The sequence below is a fragment of the Pseudorasbora parva genome, chromosome 25, assembly GCF_024679245.1.
Source record: "Pseudorasbora parva isolate DD20220531a chromosome 25, ASM2467924v1, whole genome shotgun sequence".
In the NCBI taxonomy this organism is placed as follows: domain Eukaryota; kingdom Metazoa; phylum Chordata; class Actinopteri; order Cypriniformes; family Gobionidae; genus Pseudorasbora; species Pseudorasbora parva.
This window is the reverse complement of record NC_090196.1, coordinates 20,327,793-20,349,959: the sequence shown is the minus strand read 5'-3', so window position 1 is coordinate 20,349,959 and position 22,167 is coordinate 20,327,793. Positions and strand designations below refer to the sequence as shown.

At 37.5% G+C, this 22,167-nt stretch overlaps 1 protein-coding gene across 2 annotated transcripts in view; it reads left to right on the top strand.

The window, feature by feature from the left end:
• Nucleotides 1-21,867, top strand: part of tmtc3 (transmembrane O-mannosyltransferase targeting cadherins 3) — a 41,215-nt gene extending 19,348 nt beyond the window's left edge. For both annotated transcript variants that reach the window (XM_067436220.1, XM_067436221.1), the window contains exons 7-14: nt 1,391-1,643; nt 10,153-10,301; nt 10,389-10,509; nt 10,733-10,844; nt 12,176-12,279; nt 14,456-14,625; nt 15,259-15,485; nt 18,698-21,867. In XM_067436220.1, coding sequence (XP_067292321.1) covers nt 1,391-1,643; nt 10,153-10,301; nt 10,389-10,509; nt 10,733-10,844; nt 12,176-12,279; nt 14,456-14,625; nt 15,259-15,485; nt 18,698-19,563 — 2,002 coding nt within the window. In that variant the 3' untranslated portion in view covers nt 19,564-21,867. The remainder of the gene's footprint in view (nt 1-1,390; nt 1,644-10,152; nt 10,302-10,388; nt 10,510-10,732; nt 10,845-12,175; nt 12,280-14,455; nt 14,626-15,258; nt 15,486-18,697) is intronic.
• The last annotated feature ends 300 nt before the right edge of the window (nt 21,868-22,167 follow it).

Here is a 22,167-nt window from a genome sequence, read left to right as displayed (position 1 = left end):
TCGAGTGTTAAAACGCGAAATGCGAAGCTTGAATTTATGGGTATGTCCCTCTTTGGCTAATGCACTTTCAAGATGGAGGGGCAACATGGCGACCGGCATTCAAACCCCTCGCCCGTATGTATTTTCAATGGCATATTATAAACTTACGAGAATACTTAATTACTTGAAACAAATTAATATACATTTATGAGCACATATTTTTGAAAGAACTAAAGGTTTTTAGCTAAGAATAAACTAAAAAAGTTACACAGTGTAGCTTTAAGAATGGGATTTCTTTCAGTTTATAAGTGTGAACTTGTGTGTTTTTCTTTAGGAATTTTACCAAAATGCAAGACTTTTAGCCAACATTTTTTGTTCTAAAAATGTTATTTTATTTTAAATTCTTCCTTATTTAAATTCCTGTTTGCAATCAACCTGGAATTTAAAAATAAGCTCAATGAATCTGGATTAATTGAAAATCCCAAAACAATTTTTTTCTCCAATTCTCCCATTTTGAATAGACAACATAAAGTAAGGTTATTTTCTAGAGGTTCTTACAAAATGTTAATTTCTGTGGTATATTTAAAAATAAGTTTTGTTTAAAAATAATGTAATTGATATAATCTTTATTTGAAGCATCAAGCAACTTTTAAAAGGTGATTTTTTAGTATTTTTTTGATTGCTGCCGTAGACATGTTTATTCCAATACTTCTACAATAATTTGAATTATTGTGACACCGAAAAAATTATACTGTGTGGTTGAAAAGCTGTTTCATATCTATGCCTGATATCTACTGTGTCAGCGGTAGCACAAACGCACTTTTGAATGTTCCACTGTGATTGTACTTGTCAAAGGTTTCATAGACTTAGCCGAATCGTTGTCATTTAGAAATAAGATTGCGTCTGTGTTTGAAATTAGATCTTTTTACGATTGATCGTGCAACTCTACTGAAAAGTGTAGTTTAAGTTCAGTTCTCTTCAGCAGTTCCGATCTTCAGACAATGAGGCACAGCTGTGTTCTTTTAAATTTAGAGCCATTCAATTATATTTATGCTATTGCTTAAAGGTTCACAAGCACTTGTACTTGGACAGTAACAAACAATTATAAGAGAAGTTCGACAGTCATTCTAGATATCTGTTTTAAAATTTGTTTTTATAAATATTGTGCAACTTTTACCTTTTAAAGAAACCTTTTATTCTGAGAATTAACCATGAAGGTTGTTGCACTAATCTCCTGTAAACATCCAAAAATGTGTTAAGCCAATATATTTTTAGCTAATTGATTAATTTATTTGGTGAAATATAAAAGCATTTTCTTATCTGTATTTCTCTTATCAATGTGAATAATGTCTCTGCTGTGGTATGTCTTAATGGAGAGGAGTACTCATTAATTATTTCCATCTATCATCAGGTTTGATAATCCAGCTGCTGTTAGCTCCACCCCAACCAGGCAGCTGACCTTCAACTACCTCTTACCAGTAAACGCCTGGCTGCTGCTCAACCCCTCTGAGCTGTGTTGTGACTGGACGATGGGCACTATTCCCCTCGTGGAGTCCCTGCTGGACCCTCGCAACCTTGCCACGTTGGTATTTTATGGCTTGCTGAGCTTCCTGGCTTATCACAGCCTTTGGTACGGCCACAGCTCTGCTAAGATCGTCATGATGGTACGTTAGTGGGTGGTGCTTATAGAAACTTTGATTATGTGTGATTTGAAAGAACCAAAAGATCTAAAAGGATTCTTCAAATGTCATTTTGAACTTTTTGTTTAGTGAAGATGCATGTCTAACCACAAACTAAATGAGAAGATGCTGATTTTTTTGGCGTTTTATTATAGTTGTCTATATAAACGCACAAGAAAAACACAGAGGAAAGAGAAAATAGTTTATTCAAAAACTTTTTGAAGTGATACTGGCCTTATTTGCAGTCTGTCAGAAACAATTTAGGGGTGTTTTCATCCATACTGGATGACCCATGACATGAACTGGTTTCCCAGAATCCGAGTAAACCTAATACTGTATTAAGTAATCCACATAGTGTTGTGTGAGATGACTATTATGTGATCAAAATAAAAGAAACTTGAAGAACTATACATCATTGCATTATGACAGCGTAAAGCTCACTCTGCTTACCAAAGGGTTACTAAAGGGTTATTTCTGTTTACCATCTATACAGCTGACTTCCAGTGCAATACTGACAGATGCTTCCTCTAGAAATCTTTTGAATGTAATAGAATGGCTGAGCTCAAGAAAATAATTAATGAGGTGGCTTTGACGGTACAGGTTTAAAAAAGAAAAAGGCGGGAGGAAAAGAGCCCTAAACTCTTAACAAAAACAACCATTTCAGCATATAAAGGGTTCTTTAACACAGTACGGTTCTAAATAGAACTTTTACTATGTGTAAAGAAAGACTGGAGGTAAATGGCTTCATCTAGCCTACTGCTCATTAAGTGACAAAATAACGCCAACACTTTCATATTTACATGCATTCCTGTGCAATTATCCAGGAATTTTGCTGCTGTACATTGGGTGCAGCGGCGCAATATTGCGCAGTGCCTGAAAATAGGCTAACTTGTGTCAACCAGCTTGCACAGAGACTGCGCTGGGGCTATTTCCAGGCGCTACGGAATATCATTGCGCTGCTGCACCCAATGTAATAATCCAGCAAAGTTCCTGGATTATTACACAGGAATGAGAGAATAGCCATATCGGTCTAGAAAATCGCAACTCTTCATTTTCCGTTGGTCTTCGTGCACAGTATAACTACACAGTACACATCACAACATGTAAATAGGAAGATGTTGCCGTTATTTTGTCACTTACTTAGCAGTAGGCTAGCTGGAATCTTTTACCTCCAGTCTTTGTGCTAAACTAGGCTAGCGTTGGGTGCGTCATACAGAGTAGTGGAACGCATGAAGATGAAAATGGCATGTATGGACTTATCTAACTCCGGGGGATTCAGTGAATAAGCTAAACCCCAAAATCTGTGTTTTCTTTTTAAAGAGCCATCTTTTATGAGAGTTTAGTGATGTGAGACGCATCTTTACTGGCACTAAATACGCTAATGACATTCGAACATTATAATGTTTATTACAAATTATTTGAAACTCGCAAGTCATTAAAGGCAAGTTATTTCACTCTTGAAAACGTCACACACAGATATGTTTCCTGTTAGCAGTTGGCAGAGCAGCTTCTATGTACACTAGGGATGCACTGGTTGACCGGCCAAAAATCAGAACCGAAAATCGTTTTTAAATTTTTTTGCTTTTTTTGGCCGATTTTTCCAGAATTGGGCCCGCTTGCGTAATCCACATACGCTTATATTGCTATCATTCGCGAACGTGTCACTTGTGTGGAAGTATTTTGCAATATGCGAGCAGGACTGGACATGCAGTTACCTGTCTGAAGCACAGATACCAAGAAGTGAACAGCCGTTGGTGTACTGGCACACAAATAAGAGCCGCTTTCCTGCACTCGCTGAAGTTGCGGGAGCTTACCGCTCTGCGCCGTGCACAAGCGTAGATAGTGAGCGCTTGTTCAGCTCAGCTTCTCACGTGTTGCACGAGAAACGAAACAGACTAACTTGTGAGAAAGCCGAGCACTTTTCGAGTGAAATGCTATCAGTTAAGGATGATCACATTTATTTAATTTTTTATTTTACCTTAGTTACATTGCCTTAATTTGGTTTAAAAAGCACCTGATGTAGCATCTTTTGTTTTTTCATTGCACTAAACATTATTTGATTTAACATTTTGGAACAATGTATTTGTATACTTTTTAAAATGATTTAATTAAATTATTTATTTTAATTTAACTGGTAAAGGCTTTTTTTCTTTACACTGAATTTAAAAACAAATGCTGATTTAAGTAAATTCTTTGTTTGGATTGCAGAATATCCAGTTGTTCATAGGTAATGTTAATTTTTACATAGGTTCAACCTAATTTAATTTCCCATTAATTTCAGATTGCAAACTTGTTTTAATTGGCCAAAATCAATTCAGCCTATTAAATACCAAATAAACATCTTGTTCATGTATACTTTCTTTCTTTATTGTTTGTTGCTTAAAATAAAATCGGAAATCGGTATTGGAATCGGCCAGTTTGCTTGAAAAAAAAAATCGGTATCAGAATCGGCCATGTAAAATCATGATCGGTGCATCCCTAATATGCACTTGAATCTTCAAAACCGGATTAACCACATTTGTGTCACATTAGTCTATGCCAGTGAATTGACATTATTTACTGGCGAAAATGTTTCTTAATTTTCCATACTTTTAAAATGTTTTCGTCATTGGCAGGTGAATTGAAAAGTTATTAGGCATAAATGTTTTTCTTTTGCATTGTTTTTTTAGCCTGACAAGTTAAACCTACATCAAGATTTTGGGTCTGGGAACTCACCATTAGCAGGGCTCAATCCGAGGGGCGGAGATAAACGGTTGTCTTTCAAATCCCTCTGCACGCAATAGCATAACGCTTATGGGTGTGACGAGACGCTTATTTCACGAGACGAGACACAAGATTGGGGTCACGAGAACGAGACGATACAAGATTTTTACATAGTATTTTTAAGAAATGTTGAAATGCATGATTTAAAAAAATGTTCCAGGTGCATTTGAAATGTTTTAACTAATCATCTTGTAATGACATTGTCATTTCAGTTCTACTTTCTGAGTGTAAATTATCATATGCCATAAAAGATAACAATACTCAAGCACTGTAAAAGGTTTTACACAAACGTTTTGATTGTCTCTTCAGACCTTGGAACTGCACATGAGTTATGAGCTTCTACAACTTTTGACCTCCTAACTGAACTCATTTCCACAAATTGATCATAGATCAAGTGCAAACAATAAGTACAACCGTAATCAAAGTACTCAATATTCAAAGTTCAAATAGAGACCAATTTTTTTCTTCGAACATGATACAGCGCTAAGAGATGGCTAACTACTTAAATAGCTTTCATATTGAGAAATGTTCTCATGCCTCAGGGAGCCGCTTTTAAACAGCGGTAACGTTGGCATATTGAAACATTTTTTAAACGTGCGTTTAAATGCATCCTCTCGTTTACTTTCAATTTTGCCATTGTGCGTAGGCCTACTCTGTTAAAAGGGATAGGTGGTGCTGAATGCGCATAACACTTATTATTATTATTATTATTATTATTATTATTATTATTATTATTATAGTTTATTTCTTTATTTATTTTAAATATACATTTGTCTGACACTTCTGTTTGCGCAATGGTCTTTCATTCGATTTGAACTACAAATGCGGATAAAAAGTGTTATCTGCATTGTGAACTTTAATTTTTAAATGCATCATTATATTTAAACTGCAAACACATGTGGAAAGTCTCATGTGTTTGGCAGACCTAACCTGCTACTACAGTATATTTCTCTCAGAGGATACAGAGGATTTTAACTGACGAGGATTGACAGCAGTTTAAACAGTGATGGGATGAATGCACGCTACTAAGCAGCAGACTCCGTTCAAGATGATGAAGTAGTATGTCCCAAAGCTTGCATGGCTTACTCTTCTGCTACACACTCAAAAAATATATTTTTCTTCATAAAAAGAGTACATACTTTTAGGTTGTAGTATAAGAGGGGTAATTGGGATGCAGTTAGTTATCTAACTTCACTCTCACTTTTCACCTTTGCGAGAAATCTCGTCACATTTTAGTCTTGCGAGATCTCATGGAATGAGATCTTGTCACACCACTAATAGCGCTATAACCAACCAGAGCAACGTGAAGCAAAGTTAGTTGATAGATTAAACTTTCGCCATATCCGATTGGCAAAACTCCAAACACATCTTAAGAATTCTTATGAACCCTTTTTAAGAATGATTTCAGTACCGTTCTTTGTTTTTTTTTCCAAAGAAAAGCTTAACTCAAAGTCTTCCAGAGTCGCGGCCAAAGCCGAATCGAAAGGCTGCCATTCGCCAGCTTCTTTGTTTACAAGTAGCATGCGGAACCTCCGTGACTCTACCGTTATTATGTTAAGTCCGCCCAACTCTATACACGATGTGATTGGCCTGACCAGAATTTGGTTTTTCTAGCTCGCAAGTCTATATAGAGTTGCTAGACGACACCGGCTGCAAATTAGATTTGCTGCAGCTATGGTGCATCTAGATTTCTAGGCTATTGTTTTTTGCCAATGTCGAGTGAATTGAGAAAATGTAACTGCCATAAATGTTGTTTATTTTTTTCATAGAGCTATTTTTCCTTGCATATTTTGACCTACAGCACACTTTAGTATTATATACTAAATCAGCACACCTCAGTGAGTCCATAGATGATTTTTATTTATTTATTTTCATGAATGTTAAAGGTTCTTCATGGCACCATAGATGCCTATAAAGAACCTTTATTTTGAGTGTAGCACAAAAAAGACACATTGTGGTTTACTTTGGCCCCTTAATTTGAGGAATGTTCTATGTATGTGGTGAAACTAAACTTTAGGCATCTTAGATAAACTTCTCATGGATTTTTTTCAACTAAAGTACAAATGTATTGTTTAGATTTAAATTGAGTGTGTCACTTCATCAATAAGCACTTTTGTTCTTATTTTATTTAAACAAAGTATTATATTGCAGTTCATTAAGTTTCTGCTCAACTGGTGCACTACTCCATTTTACATCCTAGTCAGCGCCAGTTTTTACTCTCATTTGGTGCTTTGATGGTGAATTAATTTTGGATCCTGTTTGTCAGTATTGCATTTCAGTCACATCAAATCAGCAATACAATCTGACAACATAATTCTTTGATATTTATGCTGAAATTACTCTAAAGAGATGTATTTTTCAGGCTGGTACAGCTTATGTGCAATCTAATGGAAACTAAAAGTAGCTCATGTCTCAATCAAAAAGGCAATTGGCTAATTAGAAAGAAACTTAAAGGAGGCACTTGATGTCTAGAAATGCATGTGCGTCAGAACCTTTCATTATAAACAGATGGTAATTACATCCCGAATTGGTACATTTATGGCCACGGTATTAATCATTGAGTTAAACTCTAAAAGCTGCACTTAAAAATTGTTCACACTATTACATACCCACAGTGCAGTGCGTTCTTTTTTTACAGCTCCTGGAAACTGTCTCAACTCACAGTGAATGATTAATGTCATCTGTCTGAACACACAGATTTCCCCCTCACTGAACTTTTGCAACGACGTGTATTTCATGTTTTTAAACGTTTAGTCTCACACAACATTTTCTTCTTCTCAATTTACAGCCAAAAGAGCTGTGTTTTTTCCATCCACCATAAAAGATGTTATCGTCTTATAGTCTGGCACTGCAGCTCTGACGTCTACATATGTACAACCAGTGACTGATTCCACGCTCGCAAGAGTTCACAGTGTCACAGTTGATATCCCCTCGTCTTGTGTGTGTGCAGCTCTCCGCTCGTTTGTTGTGTAACAGCGGCAAGAATCCTTCATCCGCGTCTCCACGCGCTGTCAACAGAGTTTGGTGAACTTCCTCACTCTGTTGGCAGAGGCCGCCCTTCAAGAATGGGGGGCCACAAATCATTAGCGGACAAAGCGCAAAGACGGAGGGGGGGGGGGGGGGGGGGGGGGGAGGGGTTGGGCATTAACATTTTGCTCTGATCACTGTGGTTAGGAGACAGAGAACAGGTTGCATGAGGATATTGGTCCGAATCTGTTTTATTTGGCCACGGTTAGTTATTTTAATGATTCCCTGTGCACAGACCCTCGACACTCACTCTGAGCAAACAGGAAACACTTTTGTTGTGAAAGTTTGGCTAATTTGACTGTGAAGTTTTTTTTTCTACATTGCATGTTCCAAAGCAACCAAACAGCACACAGTGCCGTCGCTTATGATAACCACAGACAAAGCTCTTGTTTGTGCAGAAACTTCTTTCATCATGATTGATTTTGGCCTCTGAAGCATCAAGCAAATTGGATAAATATGATGTTCCCCGTACTGCTGCTTTCGGCTCTGTTAAATCCACCCCTTCGTAAGCAATGCCTGACGGTTTGGTTCTTGACATACTCTGAAGCTGCTGCCAAAACCAATTCCTGCGATTCACTCTCAAGACCGCACAATGCGAGATAAATGCCCCTGTTTTTTGGGATGGAGCGATTTAAAAAAGGCTTCTATATGACACCCTGCGGTTTACTTGATAAACTAATACATTTGAGCGTGCTTTGAAAAGTGACTCTTCTGCTCAAAAAAGGGATAGATTAGCCGTAGTTAGACAAAACAAAATTAGTTTGTTCTTCAAAACAGGGTGTCCAAGGGCTGTGCCCTTGCAGGGGTTCAGCATTTCAAAAAATCCTGATCCATCACCTTGTCATAAGGTGCTTTTCGTAAATAAAACCTATAATCCCAATCTTACATCTTGCAGCCTGGCATGCATTGTGCAAGACAGGCGTGTTTGCTTGTGATTTTGATGAGAAGGACCATGTTTGAGGAGCACTGCAATTACATGTTCTCATTTGTGTTGAATCAATCATATCTGTTTGAACATTTTCTCCATTCAGAGATATTGGACCATCGTGATTACGTAGCTCAGTAGTTTTCTTGCACTTGTCTTACAGGTCAATCGTGTATAATTGGGTTTAGTTCCAGATTAATCAAACTCATGGTCTTGGTTTCAGACAAAGCTTTATGAAACCAGAGTGATTAGCATTCAGACCTGCACAAGCTTGTCTGAACCAAACAATGAGAACATTTAAATCCAAGATTTTTTTGCTTATGGAATTTCTTGGTTTACTGGGCCATTTTTGTGTCCACTCATGGTTGCCACTTAGACAAATCCCTGACTGGATGCCAGAGTAACTGGCGTTTCTACTTCCTCTCATTAGATTTCAAAGAGAGAGAGAGAGAGAGAAAACACCATGTCATTGTTGAATGGTCAATAAATGGTTACTTTCCTGTATGGGGATATGGACTGTTTTTAGATGTTTAGTCTGGAGAAACATTGGATTAGTTTAAAAGTCTCTGTACAAGCTTCAATATTTTGTAGTCATCTGCATACTAAATAGTATTTTATACTTTGACAAGTTTACACAAAAATTTCACTTCTTTCATGACTACTCCTGTTTGCCACATAAGAAAATGTTGAATAAAGTACTGGTTGCTCCTCTTGCCTTAATTTACTGGTTTAAGTTTCGGTCACACATACAATTTTATTGTATGACTTCAAAATACTTAAAGGGTTAGTTCACCAAAAAATGTATATTGTCATTAATTACCCTCATGTCGTTTGACACCCGTAAGACCTTTGTTCATTTTCGGAACACAAATGAAGATATTTTTGTTGAAATCCGATGGCTCAGAAAGGCCTTCATTGGTCACAATATAATTTTCTCTCTCAAAACCCATAAAAGGCACTAAAGACGTCGTTACAAAGCCCATCTCACTACAGTGGCTCTACAATAATTGTATAAAGCGACGATAATATCACTATACAAGTCGTTATTTTGTTTGTTTTTTTTTGCTCACAAAAACTATTCTCATCGCTCATAAACTTGAATACAATTGTAGAATCACTGTAGTGAGATGGGTTTTGTAACGACGTCTTTAGGGCCTTTTATGGGTCTTGAGAGAGGAAATGACATTGGTGTCAATGGAGGCCTTTCTGAGCCATCAGATTTCAACAAAAATATCTTTATTTGTGTTCTGAAGATGAACGGAGGTCTCACAGGTCTGGAACGGCATGAGAGTGAGTAATTAATGACAGAATTTTCATTTTTGGGTGAAATAACCCTTTAATATAGTAATTTAGCTCACAAGTGCTACATTTAACAGTACATTTGCATCCTTTTTGAAGCTTGAAAGCTTCAGCCTGAGCGACCAAAGAGCAATGAAAAGAGCAGCCAGCACATTATTCAAAAAGTCAGAACCCCCCCCTTAGGATGGACCCCTGGTCATGAGCTCAAACATCTCATGTAATTTACTGTGTTATTGCTGAAGATGAAAGGAAGTTATGTAAATAACCCTCTCCAGAAGGCATCTAAGATATGAGCTGTGCTTTTAGATAGTTTATTCACTAGTGTCAAAGTATTTTGTTTAGTGTGGAAAATGGTACAATACTATTTTCATATTTTTTATTAATGCACTGCCTTTAAAAGCAAGAAATGTGTATGCAATTTATGTTTTCCTTTTAATACAAATATTTAAATTATTTCTCTGTTCATCTTGTCTACTCTAGGCATTGTCTCTGATCGTTCTTCCTTTCATCCCTGCATCCAACCTGTTTTTCCCTGTGGGCTTTGTCGTTGCCGAAAGAGTCCTGTATGTGCCCAGCATGGGATTTTGTGTTCTGGTGGCCCATGGGTTCAAACTCCTGTCCCAAAGAGGGTAAACATCCTGTGAACAAATTCTTATACTGTATCCCTTTGAGTGACGTGTTCAGAGACCAATTCTCGTTTTTGTAATGTTATCCAGAGGCCTAAAGAAAATGTCTTGGTTGCTCATGGGAGTTCTTCTAACAACACACGCCTTGAAAACTTTCAACAGAAACTGGGACTGGGAGTCCGAATACACGCTTTTTACATCTGCCTTGAAAGTATGAACACATTATTCATTTATAGATGCACATCTGGCCATAGGCTCATACATATTATATGCTTGTATTTTGAGATCATTTCTTTGAATAAATCCAGCTCTCTACCTTATATCAAAGGACTACTCCAGACGTTAACAAGAGTACAATGAAATGATGTCTGGAAAATATGATTTGTAATGTCAGCATGGTATGCCTGAAACATTTCAAAATTGTTTTCCTCCAGGTGAACAGGAACAATGCCAAACTGTGGAACAATGTCGGACATGCTTTGGAGAATCAGAACAGTTATGAGAGGGCTTTGAGATACTTCCTTCAGGCCACAAGAGTGCAGCCAGGTAATTGATTAATCCGGGTAATCATTTTATGGTTACCTGAGAATCTAATCTATCTTGTAAACAGGATATTTAAAGAGAAAAAATATATAAAGTTTATCCATTGATAATCCATCAGTGAACATTCTGATAATAGAGTCCGACCCAATGCCTAATTAGCCGTTTGGCTGCTGAATATTTTCCAATAACCTTTGTTAGCAAAGGTTGTTTGCAAATTTTAATTATTACTTTTTGGGATGGAGGGGGATAACTTACACCACTAAATCACTCACAGTAAAACCATTTAGAAAGTAAACGAGGTCGATTAGTTTCATGCAGACTTTAACTTTTTTTTTGAGTCATTTTAGGCAAAAGTGCTAATGATAAGTTATAGTTTGTCTTTGGGAATGATTTTGGACCACATTGTTTTCCAGAGACACAAAATACTATTCAATACTATCCAAAAAGTATTCAATTTGTAATATTTCCAACAGAAAAAAATTTGGCAGAGAAAGTTAACATGGAGCCTATTTTAAACAAAGCTCTCCATTGGATATGTTGTTTTAGGGAGGTGTGGGAAATTCTGCCTTATTTTTATAAGTTTGGAGGCGTGTTGTAAGGACAATTTCAAATTATGTATATGCTAACAAAAAGTAGTTTATGTAGTATTTCATGGGATTGTATGAAAACATTGGCGTATAAAACTATTTTCGCACTTCAGTGTCTTCGATGTGAGAAGATGAGGATTTAGGTTTTGTATTGACTAATGTATCGTTGTCAGGCTACCTGAGAGGAAGACACAGTGGCTGCCAAAGGCATTAAACTATTGACTTCAATTGTTTAAGTTATGTTGGTTTATCGAGCTAACATGACTTGAGCGATCCACCACCCAAGATGTGTTTTTCCCAGATTACCTCTGTAAGCACATTAATGAATGAGGAAATCCTGGGCAGGCTATCTATACACTTCAGTTTGCTTTTCTTAACAAAAACTCCACCACTTCAGTGTGATGATCAGACGTTTCTCAGAAAATGCTGGTAGCATTATCAGTGTTAGACATCGAAACCTACCAACTCTGGTGCTTAGCTCTCTGTTGTTTGAGGTTATGTGGGCCACATGGCTATAAAAGGTTGTAAAGGGAGAACAGTCACAGGAGGTGCTTTTCCTCTTTCCAGTCTTCCCGCCGATTTCTCGTCCCAAATGTGTATTAAACTGGTCAGCTGCCTGTAACTGTTATTATTTGTTGCACTCAAGCCGTATAATTCACATTCCACTATGTACTATGTCTTCAAGGTTTAGTCTGTGCTATTTTCTTGATTTATGGCTCCATACTAAACATTATGTCCTTTTCTAAGATGACATTGGGGCCCACATGAACGTTGGGAGAACCTACAAGAACCTAAACAGGTCCAAAGAGGCAGAGGAGGCATATCTAATCGCAAAATCCCTTATGCCGCAGGTATGAAATTTCCATATCGAGAAATATATATAAAGATTTGGTTATAATTAGATTGTCAACAAACTTTAATATGTTCGATAAGATACTTTTACTTTTCAATATTTTTATTTTTAGCAATTCTGCTTAGTGGCACAGCAATGAACTATACATTTGTATACATTTTAACTTAAGATCTTGATGTTGGTTTTTAAATATAAAAAATACATGTATATAGCTATATCAAGCTAGATATTTTAAGTGCATCGCCTAAACATAATCTTCTAAGCAGTCTTCTGTGTTTATTGGTAGATTTCATTGCAGTTTAGAAATGACTTGCAGTCTAGTTCCTCCTTTCCTGTTTTCCTCTCATACTGCATTCCCCTTAGCCAAATTATCTTTAGTTTATCTAAAGATAAACTTTCACTGCCTGAATGTTACAAAACCCAACAAGCTCATCTGTAATGTTTAAGAAGGCAATCAAAATTTAGGGGAAGTTTTGGCCTGTGAGTTATTGGCTTACATGGACTGCTATACGGTCTGCAATCTTGTTCCATTGTTCTCCCTTTTCTACAAATAAAAAAAAAACTAAGCTGAATAACTAATAGTTTATGGCTTTTAGCCCATGTGTATTTGCATTTGACTAAATGGTAGTGTACTCAACCTTTTTCAACACTGATAAAATGTATGTGTTGGTAAAAAAAAATTTTTTTTACAGGACACGGACAATGCTCCCTATTGAATAGTGGTCACACTATTACTGAAAAACAATGCTGACCACAAACTATTGAACAGTGAATGTAAAATGTAGTGTTTTTGTACTGAAATGAATGGACTGAACATATTGATGATGACTACTGACCTGCACAGGTTTTTCTTCAATCAGATGCTCTCTCTCACAGTGATTCGCGGGTTGATCCAAAATGAGCGGGTGCCTGTAGTCACCCGCGGGTACCTGCGGTTACAAGTCATCCAAAAATATTTTTAATGATATTCGGGTGGCGGTCGGTTGGATCGTTTGAAATAAAGGTGATGCGGGACAAAATGCCTGATTTCCCAACACGTTAAACACGTGAGCAATGCCATTGTACCATTTTAATAGGGTATACTTTTAAATGCATATAGCTCAGTAATGTCCAACACGATCACATGGTAATGCGTATAATAGTACGAGTGTGCAATCTCGTGGAATGTATACACCAAAATGAGTTTTGGCATGCATATGCTACTCAGTTTTTCGCGTGCATATGATACACAGTTTATGGCGTGTATATGGTGGGGTGGGTGGTTCGGGCGTATAATACGGCATAAAGTGTGTATTATAAGCATGCGAAATACTGTGTGCATAAAACTCTTTTTGGCATATACACTTCAGGGCGGGATTTTTGTTTAGAAAGTCGGGGGAGAGACACACACTTCGATTAGACTGGATAAACACATGCAGCATCTTAATTGTTTAGAAAACGAAACGAAATAAATGAATAAATCAATCAATCCTTTATTACATAACACTAGGCTATATCATACAGCATTCAGAAAAAGAACAGTTTATGACTTTGCGCTCCTAAAAGCTTTCACACTTTTCCAAATGTGGGCTTTCTCTAATTCTCCAAGCAGGGTCGAAACATAAACATCGCATTCATCAATAATATGATTCTAGACAGCTGAAATGGACAATGATGGGCCGCCCCAAGAACTGCCTGCTCTCGCCGCCGCACCTCTAAGCGCACGTCAGGGCCTGAAACATTTCTCTCCTCCACAGGCTGGATTAATGGGTATTATGCCAGGGAGCATTTACTACTTTTCAAAACTGCAGGTCGGGTACAATATTTTCATAATTTTTTTGCGATCCAAATTGCGGGCGGGTTATTAGAAAACGTCAGTCGGGTGCGGTTTGTTTATACACTGACCTGCACATCACTGGCCCCTCAATACCATTTGCAGCTGATTAGCAAGTAGCAAATTATGGTTCACAGCTGAGATGTACCTAAAGCATCTTGGCTATTTAAAAATGCTCCTTCCATATGTCTTGCCTGATTTTCTTGAAAGCAATCTTAAGGCCTTTACTCCACCTGGGTCTATATTTCATGTTGGAATGTAGAAGGAATATAGTGAATATATTATTGTTATACTTTGAGTCAAATGTATGTAAATGTAAATTCTTATAACCTTGGCTGATCTTTCCAAAACACATTGGCAGATCATTCCAGGGAAGAAGTATGCAACCCGTGTGGCCCCAAACCATCTGAATGTCTACATTAACCTGGCTAACCTGATTCGAGCAAATGACTCTCGCTTGGAGGAAGCTGACCAACTCTATAGACAGGCCATCAGCATGAGACCAGACTTCAAGCAAGCCTACATCAGTCGGCAAGTCTCAGTTCATGCTGACAGGGTCAAAAATATGTTTGTAAACTTGTGTACTTACTGACAGAGCCAAATGAAACTCAATGAGTTGTAGTTCAGACATTATTTTGGCTTTGACAAGGTTTTTAAGAGTCATGTTTTTTTTAGCCCATGTGTACACTGGATAATGTTCAAGAGATACGATCTTGTAGAATAATTGAGCATCTGTGTCTTGCAATTTCACACCCATCCTGTACTCTTTTTGCTATCCCTAAGAAAATATTTCTCATAGATATAAGCTGAAGTTTCGTGAAAGAGTATCGGGTGTTTGCCGTTTTTGTTACATTTCGCATAATGTGAAAATTTACTTAGCCTTCACACTTTGTGATTTCTCTCTACATGTCTCATCCTGTTAATGAAATGTTGATCTGATAAGCTATTGAAAGTGGATTTACTGGAATGCTTTGGTTCTCATGAACGAATAAAGCAAACCAAAGAAAAAAATCAAAACTTAAACCTTTGTATTACTCAAACTATTTGCTAAGAAAATATCGCTTAAAGAAACCAATCTTTCTTGTTGTACATGTGTATTAGATTTTCGAGATGTCCTTGTGAGAGGTATTCCAAAAATGTCTTCTTGTTTCTCTCAAAACTCAGAGGGGAGCTTCTACTGAAAATGAACAAGCCCAGTGAGGCGAAGGAAGCCTACCTACGAGCACTGGAGCTGGACCATACCAATGCAGACCTCTGGTATAATCTGGCAATTGTCAATATCGAGATGAAGGACTCCTCAGAGGCTCTGAGAAACTTTAATCGCGCATTGGACCTGAATCCCCGGCACAAGCTTGCACTTTTCAACTCAGCACTTCTCATGCAAGAGTCAGGTGTGTAGGCAATGGTCGTTTGAACCAACGAGCTGTCTTCTAAAAAACCCTAACCATCGTAAAACAAATTTGGAATGCTCTGCAAAGACAACAATTTTGTGAAACATGCAAATGTTATTTTTTAATTACACTGAGCTGGTGCCATGTAAAAAAAAAAAGTATAAAAATACATTACACACTAATATTAGGTCAAGTAATAAACATATTTAGTTTTTTATTTGATACTTTTCAGAACAAAATACTTAATAATAAAATAAATAGCACATACCAATAAGGGTAAAATAATAAATTACACTGATCAATTTTTTGGGATTTACATGTTGCTAGGCTTGTGGTAGAATACAAAAGAAAAATACACACAAATACTAGGACAAAAGAAAACATTTTTAATTACACTGAGCTGGTTTTCACTAATACTTTTCAGAAGTTTAGTTTTGCTCGTTTTATCCATCATCTTTTTTCCACTGAGCCGGAATCTTTGTCTCTCTGTAAAATATACATGACTTTGAATTTGACTATGAGATCCACCATTTGGAAATGGCCTTTGCTTAGACATGCATGCCATTGATGCCTTAAAATACAGTACAAACTGTTTAGGAAGCTCACTAGGTTCTAAAGAAATAAGGTTGCAAAATACACTCCCTTATTTTTGATTTATCAGACCTGAGCTTCAAAAAACATGAAACAAGAAACATTAAGGTGCTCCGTAATCTCTGTGAAAGTAACAGCTTGCTAATTACTGTTTGAATCACATGAGGTTACGCAAGCCGAGTTATTAACCTATGGATTCTTTGTGCCACCTCAAGGGAAGGCAGCAACCTCTCACATAATTCGGTCAATTTCTCATGCCCGAGAATGTTAGCGTTTGATCCAGCAGCTATAAGTTTAAATTGATTGTGACTCATTGACCTTAAACTTCAAGTTTTATGCCATTTTTTCACTCTTAACTTTGAATAGCAGGAAAGACTGATGGATTTGTGCAGTTCGAACGAGGCATTAGTTTGTCATTTTTTCTGAGATTAGCACACCTACGCTGCTGCAATGTAAATACGACGAATACAACGGCTCTATTTGCACATGGTTTTAGGCCTCTTGTTCAGACTGTTTAATCATGTGACTGAGGAAGCATGTTGCGATCAATTCACAGGCCTGCTTGACAACTGTCATTCTTTCATTTGGTTTTGTAGTTGTGCCCATCTATGTTGTTGTTGTTTTTTTCTTTTTTTTTCTTATAAAAGCAGGTTTGCTTTAAATGCAACCTGCTTTCCACGGTTTCCTCACTTTTGGCCTACAATAGTTATAGTCTTCATGGGGTAATAAAAAGCTGACCGACACTCCTTACCCTTGTTCTGACCTTATTGTTGCAACATAGGATGGTTAACAACATAGATCTTGTTACAAAGTCAAATAACAGAGCCAAAATATTACAGATAGCAGTGCCAGGCTTTTTGGGTGCATAACTCCCCCCCAAAAAATAAAGCATTAGAATTCAGACAAGACCCTGATTTAATATGACTTTATTAAAAATTATGACCATGGCATGACTTAAAATGCATAAACCTAGAAAAACGTAATATAAATAACCATCATGATTCTCAATACGATTTATGATAACAGGGCAAAACAAAATATGCTATTGCACACTCCTTTATTTAAAAAGTTAAATGAAACCAACAAAAAAAAAAAACCCTGCTTGCCCACATTCATTGTGTGGAAAAGTTTGTATATCTGTTATGAATAACTTCTGTGCTTTATACATAGTCATATGTATTGTAACATGATTAAATTTAGATTTTTTTATATTTACTTTAGACCACTTATAATAAAATATATAATTATAATTATCTTTACAATGATCAGGTTAATTATAATTATTTGTTTTTCATCCCACCTGTTTAGTCACATATATATACACCATTCAGGCATAATATTATGACCACCTTCCTAATATTGTGTTGGTCCCATGGGCAAGGGCACCCTGACTGGCGTGCAGCTATGCAGACCCATACGCAGCAAACTGCAATGCACTGGGTATTCTGACGCCTTTCTATCAGAACCAGCATTAACTTAGCTCCTATCGTGCATCAATGAGCCTTGGCCACCCATGACCCTGTCGACAGTTAACTGCTGTTCCTTCCTTAGACCCTTTTGATAGATAATGACCACTGCAGACCGGGAACATCCCACAAGATCTGCAGTTAAGGAGATGCCAATGACCCAGTCGTCTAGCCATAACAATTTGGCCCTTGTCATACTCAGATCTTTACGCTTGCCCATTTTCCTGCTTCTAACGCATCAACTTTGAGGACAAAATCTTCACTTGCTGCCTAATGTATCCCACCCACTAACAGGTGCTGTGATGAAGAGATAATCAGTGTTATTCATTTCACCAGTCAGTGGTCATAATGTTATTTCTGGTCAGTGTAGTAGGACTGTCGATTTAATGCATTCATTTAATTAATTAGTTATGGAAAAAAATAGTGTTAAAATTGTTAATGCATTTAACGCATCCGCCCCACTCCAGACCTATATAGGTAATGAACATCATGCAGGGCAACAACTCCCTGTGTGGTGGAGTCTATAGAATGCAGTTCTAAAATTAAATATCCACCTAAAATTCAAGATACTGGGACAAAATTGCCCCTGTATGAGTTTTTTGTCCCATATTTATTTTATATTTTAAGCAATGTCACATGATGTCAAAATTAACACGTAAATGCATGCGATTAATTTTTTTGTTTAACACACAAAAAATATTTAACGCAAATAATGCAGCATTCGTTCCACCCCTAATATTCCTTTGGCTAGCGTTACATGATATGATGAAACTTTTATTCATGCAAATGCTTTAAAACCATTCATGCTCTAAGGCACAAAATGGAACGCAGTGTGATATTGGCAGTATTGTCTTTGTTGTTTCTGCATTAATTCAGAGATTAAATGTGAAATGATTAGAATATAAACATTTATTAATAACTTATTAATGTTAGGTTTTATAAATCATGATTAATTACAGCAAAATTTGAGATTGTAATGTTTTTTTTTTACATTTGTTACTGGTACTAAATTACTGGTACATTTGACATCCCTAGTTGACTCGCCTTAAACTCACCTTAAATGTTTAGCAATTAGACTAATCATTTAATTTATTTTGGATTTAATCTGTCTGTAACATTTTCACCAATCTTATCTCTTAATTTTCTTCTTTTTAGGTGAGGCTAAATTTCGTCCAGAGGCGAACCGTCGCTTTCTCACCTATGTGAAAGAGGAGCCGGACGATGCTAACGGATACTTCAACCTGGGCATGCTGGCGATGGATGCTAATGAGAATGAAGAGGCCGAGCGCTGGATGTGGGAGGCCATTCGACTGCAACCCGGCTTCCGGAGTGCTTTGTTTAACTTGGCCCTGCTCTACTCTCAGTCACAGCGTGAACTGGATGCTCTTCCAGTGCTTGAGGAGCTGCTGCGGTACCATCCTGAGCATGTCAAAGGCCTGATCCTCAAGGGAGACATCCTCATGAACCACCGCAAGGATACACGTGGTGCCAAGGTCTGTTTCGAACGCATCTTAAACATGGACCCCAGCAACGTTCAGGCCAAGCACAACCTCTGCGTGGTGTACTTCGAAGAACGGGAGCTCCAGCGTGCTGAGCGCTGTCTGGTAGAGACACTCGCTATGGCCCCACACGAAGAGTACATCCGACGGCACCTCGCCATTGTACGCAACAAAATGGCTGCCATGAGTGCCGCGGGACAGCCAATTGTGCAGACAGAGGGCGGGAGTGTGTCAGACAAACAACAAGAGCAACATCAACAGGACAAAAAGGAGGAGGAGGAAGGACGGGGTGTTGCTTCAGGAGTGGGCGAGGGGGCCAGGAAAGAGAAGAATTTGAGGAAATCCTCCCCCACAGAAAGCGTCAGCGGCCAGGGCCATGGCCAATCAAAGAAGTTGGATGCGGGCCAGCCTGACAAGAGGACTAACAGCAAATCCACAAAAGAGATTAAAGATATAGAAAAGAAAAGGGCGGCTGCCTTGAAGAGACTGGAGGAGATTGAGCGCATATTAAGCAGCGATTAACCTTGTTTATCAACCACCACACTATTTTTATATGTAACTATTTAAAGCGCAAGAACGAGACTCCTATGGGTTTTTTTTCCTCCAAATTGAGCCCTTGTTTATGCATGTCTCGTGGCGCTTTTGTTTGATTGTTTTGTGTCTTTTTATATAAGGTGGGGGTATACCTCCTTTTCCGACAGCTTTAATTATGTAAGGCTGTTTGGCTGAAAAGGGAAACCAGGTGTGCATTCACATGCGCTGAAAAAGCACAAAAATAGGTACTTTTTTAAAGAAGCCCTGCAAATCTTTATTTTACCATATCGTTTATTTATGATTGTCTATATTTGAGTCACTGGATTATTTTTTTGTCACTTTTGTGTATTGATTAACCATACCACTGGCAGGTATTACTCCTAATCACAAATAAAATGTTGGTATATTAGCCAGGCCATTTTATAGCAGGGCCTCTGAGTGGTCCGTCACCTGGCTGTTGGGTTTTAGCTCAGCAAACCCCTCCCCTTCTTTGCATGACATCACCTCTTTCCTCCAATTCTCCACTGCAGTTTGTTGATGTGTCATTGTTGTTGTTTTTAGTCTCAACTCCGAATGGTGTCAGTGTTTAATTATGTCCTCTGACATAATCTCATTCTGAATTAGGGTCACCTCCCTTTGCCAGCCCTCTTTTTGTAGGCTTCTGGGAATTTTCGGTATCTGTTTGGGCTCTTAAGGATTTCACAGCTTGGCCATGCAGAATCAGACTATGCTTTTTATTAGAATTTTCCATGTTCTTTTTAAGGTTTTCTGTTGCTTTTAGCTCTGTTTTGTTTTCTCCCCACAAAGACCAAACAGTTACATTATAATCAAGCATTAAGGAAAAACTTTCTAGGAAAGTTTAAAGGAATAATTCCCCCAAAATTAATCTTGTCATCCTTTGCTCAGCCAAAATCCCATGTTCATGAGAGAACTAGCAATGTCAGATTCATGACTGGCTCATTATTTTGAATCTTTTTAATGAACATTCAATCCAGTTATAGTGAGTGATTTGTTTGATTTGCTAATCGAATTATCTAGTCACAGCTCACTGGAAGAGAAGATTTTTCTTAAATTACTACAATTTTGGTCTGTTCCTCACACAAAGCTATCATCTGACTTCAAAAGACTTTGAATATTGACTGTAAAAAAATTGTTAGTTTTTGAAACTCCATTCTTTTGTCTCCATTCATTGCAAATGCATGAACAAACAGTAAAAGTTCAACTTGGAAATGTCTTCTTTTGTGTTCCACAGAAGAAGAGTTTGAAACAACGCAAGGTTGAAGAAATGATGACAGAATTGTCCTTTTTTTGGTTGAAGCGTCCCTTTTAATATGGCGAACTACACTGCGTAGCCCAACATTTTTGTGTGTTCTTTTAGCTTTTATTTTCGAAATATAATCAATCATGTTTTTTAAAGCTAAGATAAAGTTTGCTAATGTGTTACTTTAGTATTTTAATGTGCTGCAGATTAACTTCAACATATGTTGTGTTGAGTTGAGTTGGCCATCCAGGAATCACTGGAATCCTGTCGTCGTTTTACTGTTTACTTTGAAGGCAGGCCCTGAAATATCTCCTCTGACCTTTCTGAAGATCTTCACGGGGAAAAAAAAGCTACCTGAGAGCCCACTGATCTGTGTAGGCAAGCTTCTCAAAGCCTGTGAGAGTGTTTTTCCACATATTCTACAATACTAGCGGTATTAACACGTGGGGCACGTATGAAAACTGAGGTGTTATTTTGTTGCATTAAAGTAATAAAGCCACTTAAAGTAGCATAATTGTAGCCTTTATCCGATTAAGTAGCGGACTTGTGCAGTTCACAGTATTATCAGCTGTTTTTCCAATTGAGATGTTCACCCATAAAACTTGAGCGAGAAACCTGAATCACTACACCTGTTTGCTCTCTTTTTTTGGCAACATGCATCTGAATCTTTTTATTTATTTATTGTCAGTTTGATAGTCTATAATGACAGATTTACATGGTTGTATCATATTAATCTTAAGATATATAGTGATGGGAGTTCACCTCTCTCGAAGAGGTTCATTTCCCTCTAAATCATCTCACTCAGCTCTCATTCAGCTGTATGTGATATGTCATATTTTAAGTTTTCCTCAGCTCAGCTTGAGTTCTAATGATGTTTTAGGACCTTTTCCTCTCATCTCATGCTGTGCTTTCACCTCAAACCCCATTTCTTGCATCTTGATTTATAGTAATTGCCTTTTTACTTGGACTAATGTTTTGACTTATGAGTGGTGGTGGGACCTACGGTTTTCCAATAAAAAGAACTTACATCAGTCATGGCTCATAATTCATGCTTTTTTTTATGCATTCTGGCGGCTGCAACCAAGCTAGTACAAATGCCTGATCAATTTTTTGATTTGCAAAATCAACACGGTCCAGCTCACCCACGCCTTTGACTCGGGTGCTACCCAAAGGCTGTAACTGTCATTTTACTTGTTGTCAAGGCCTCAGGTTTCAGTATTGAGCTTGTGTTGCAATAGCGCTTGCTGTAATGTGATATGTGTGCAAAGAAGCACACTGCAAACAAGTGATACTTTGTTGCATTTGTTGAACAATTTGGCATGATATTGATC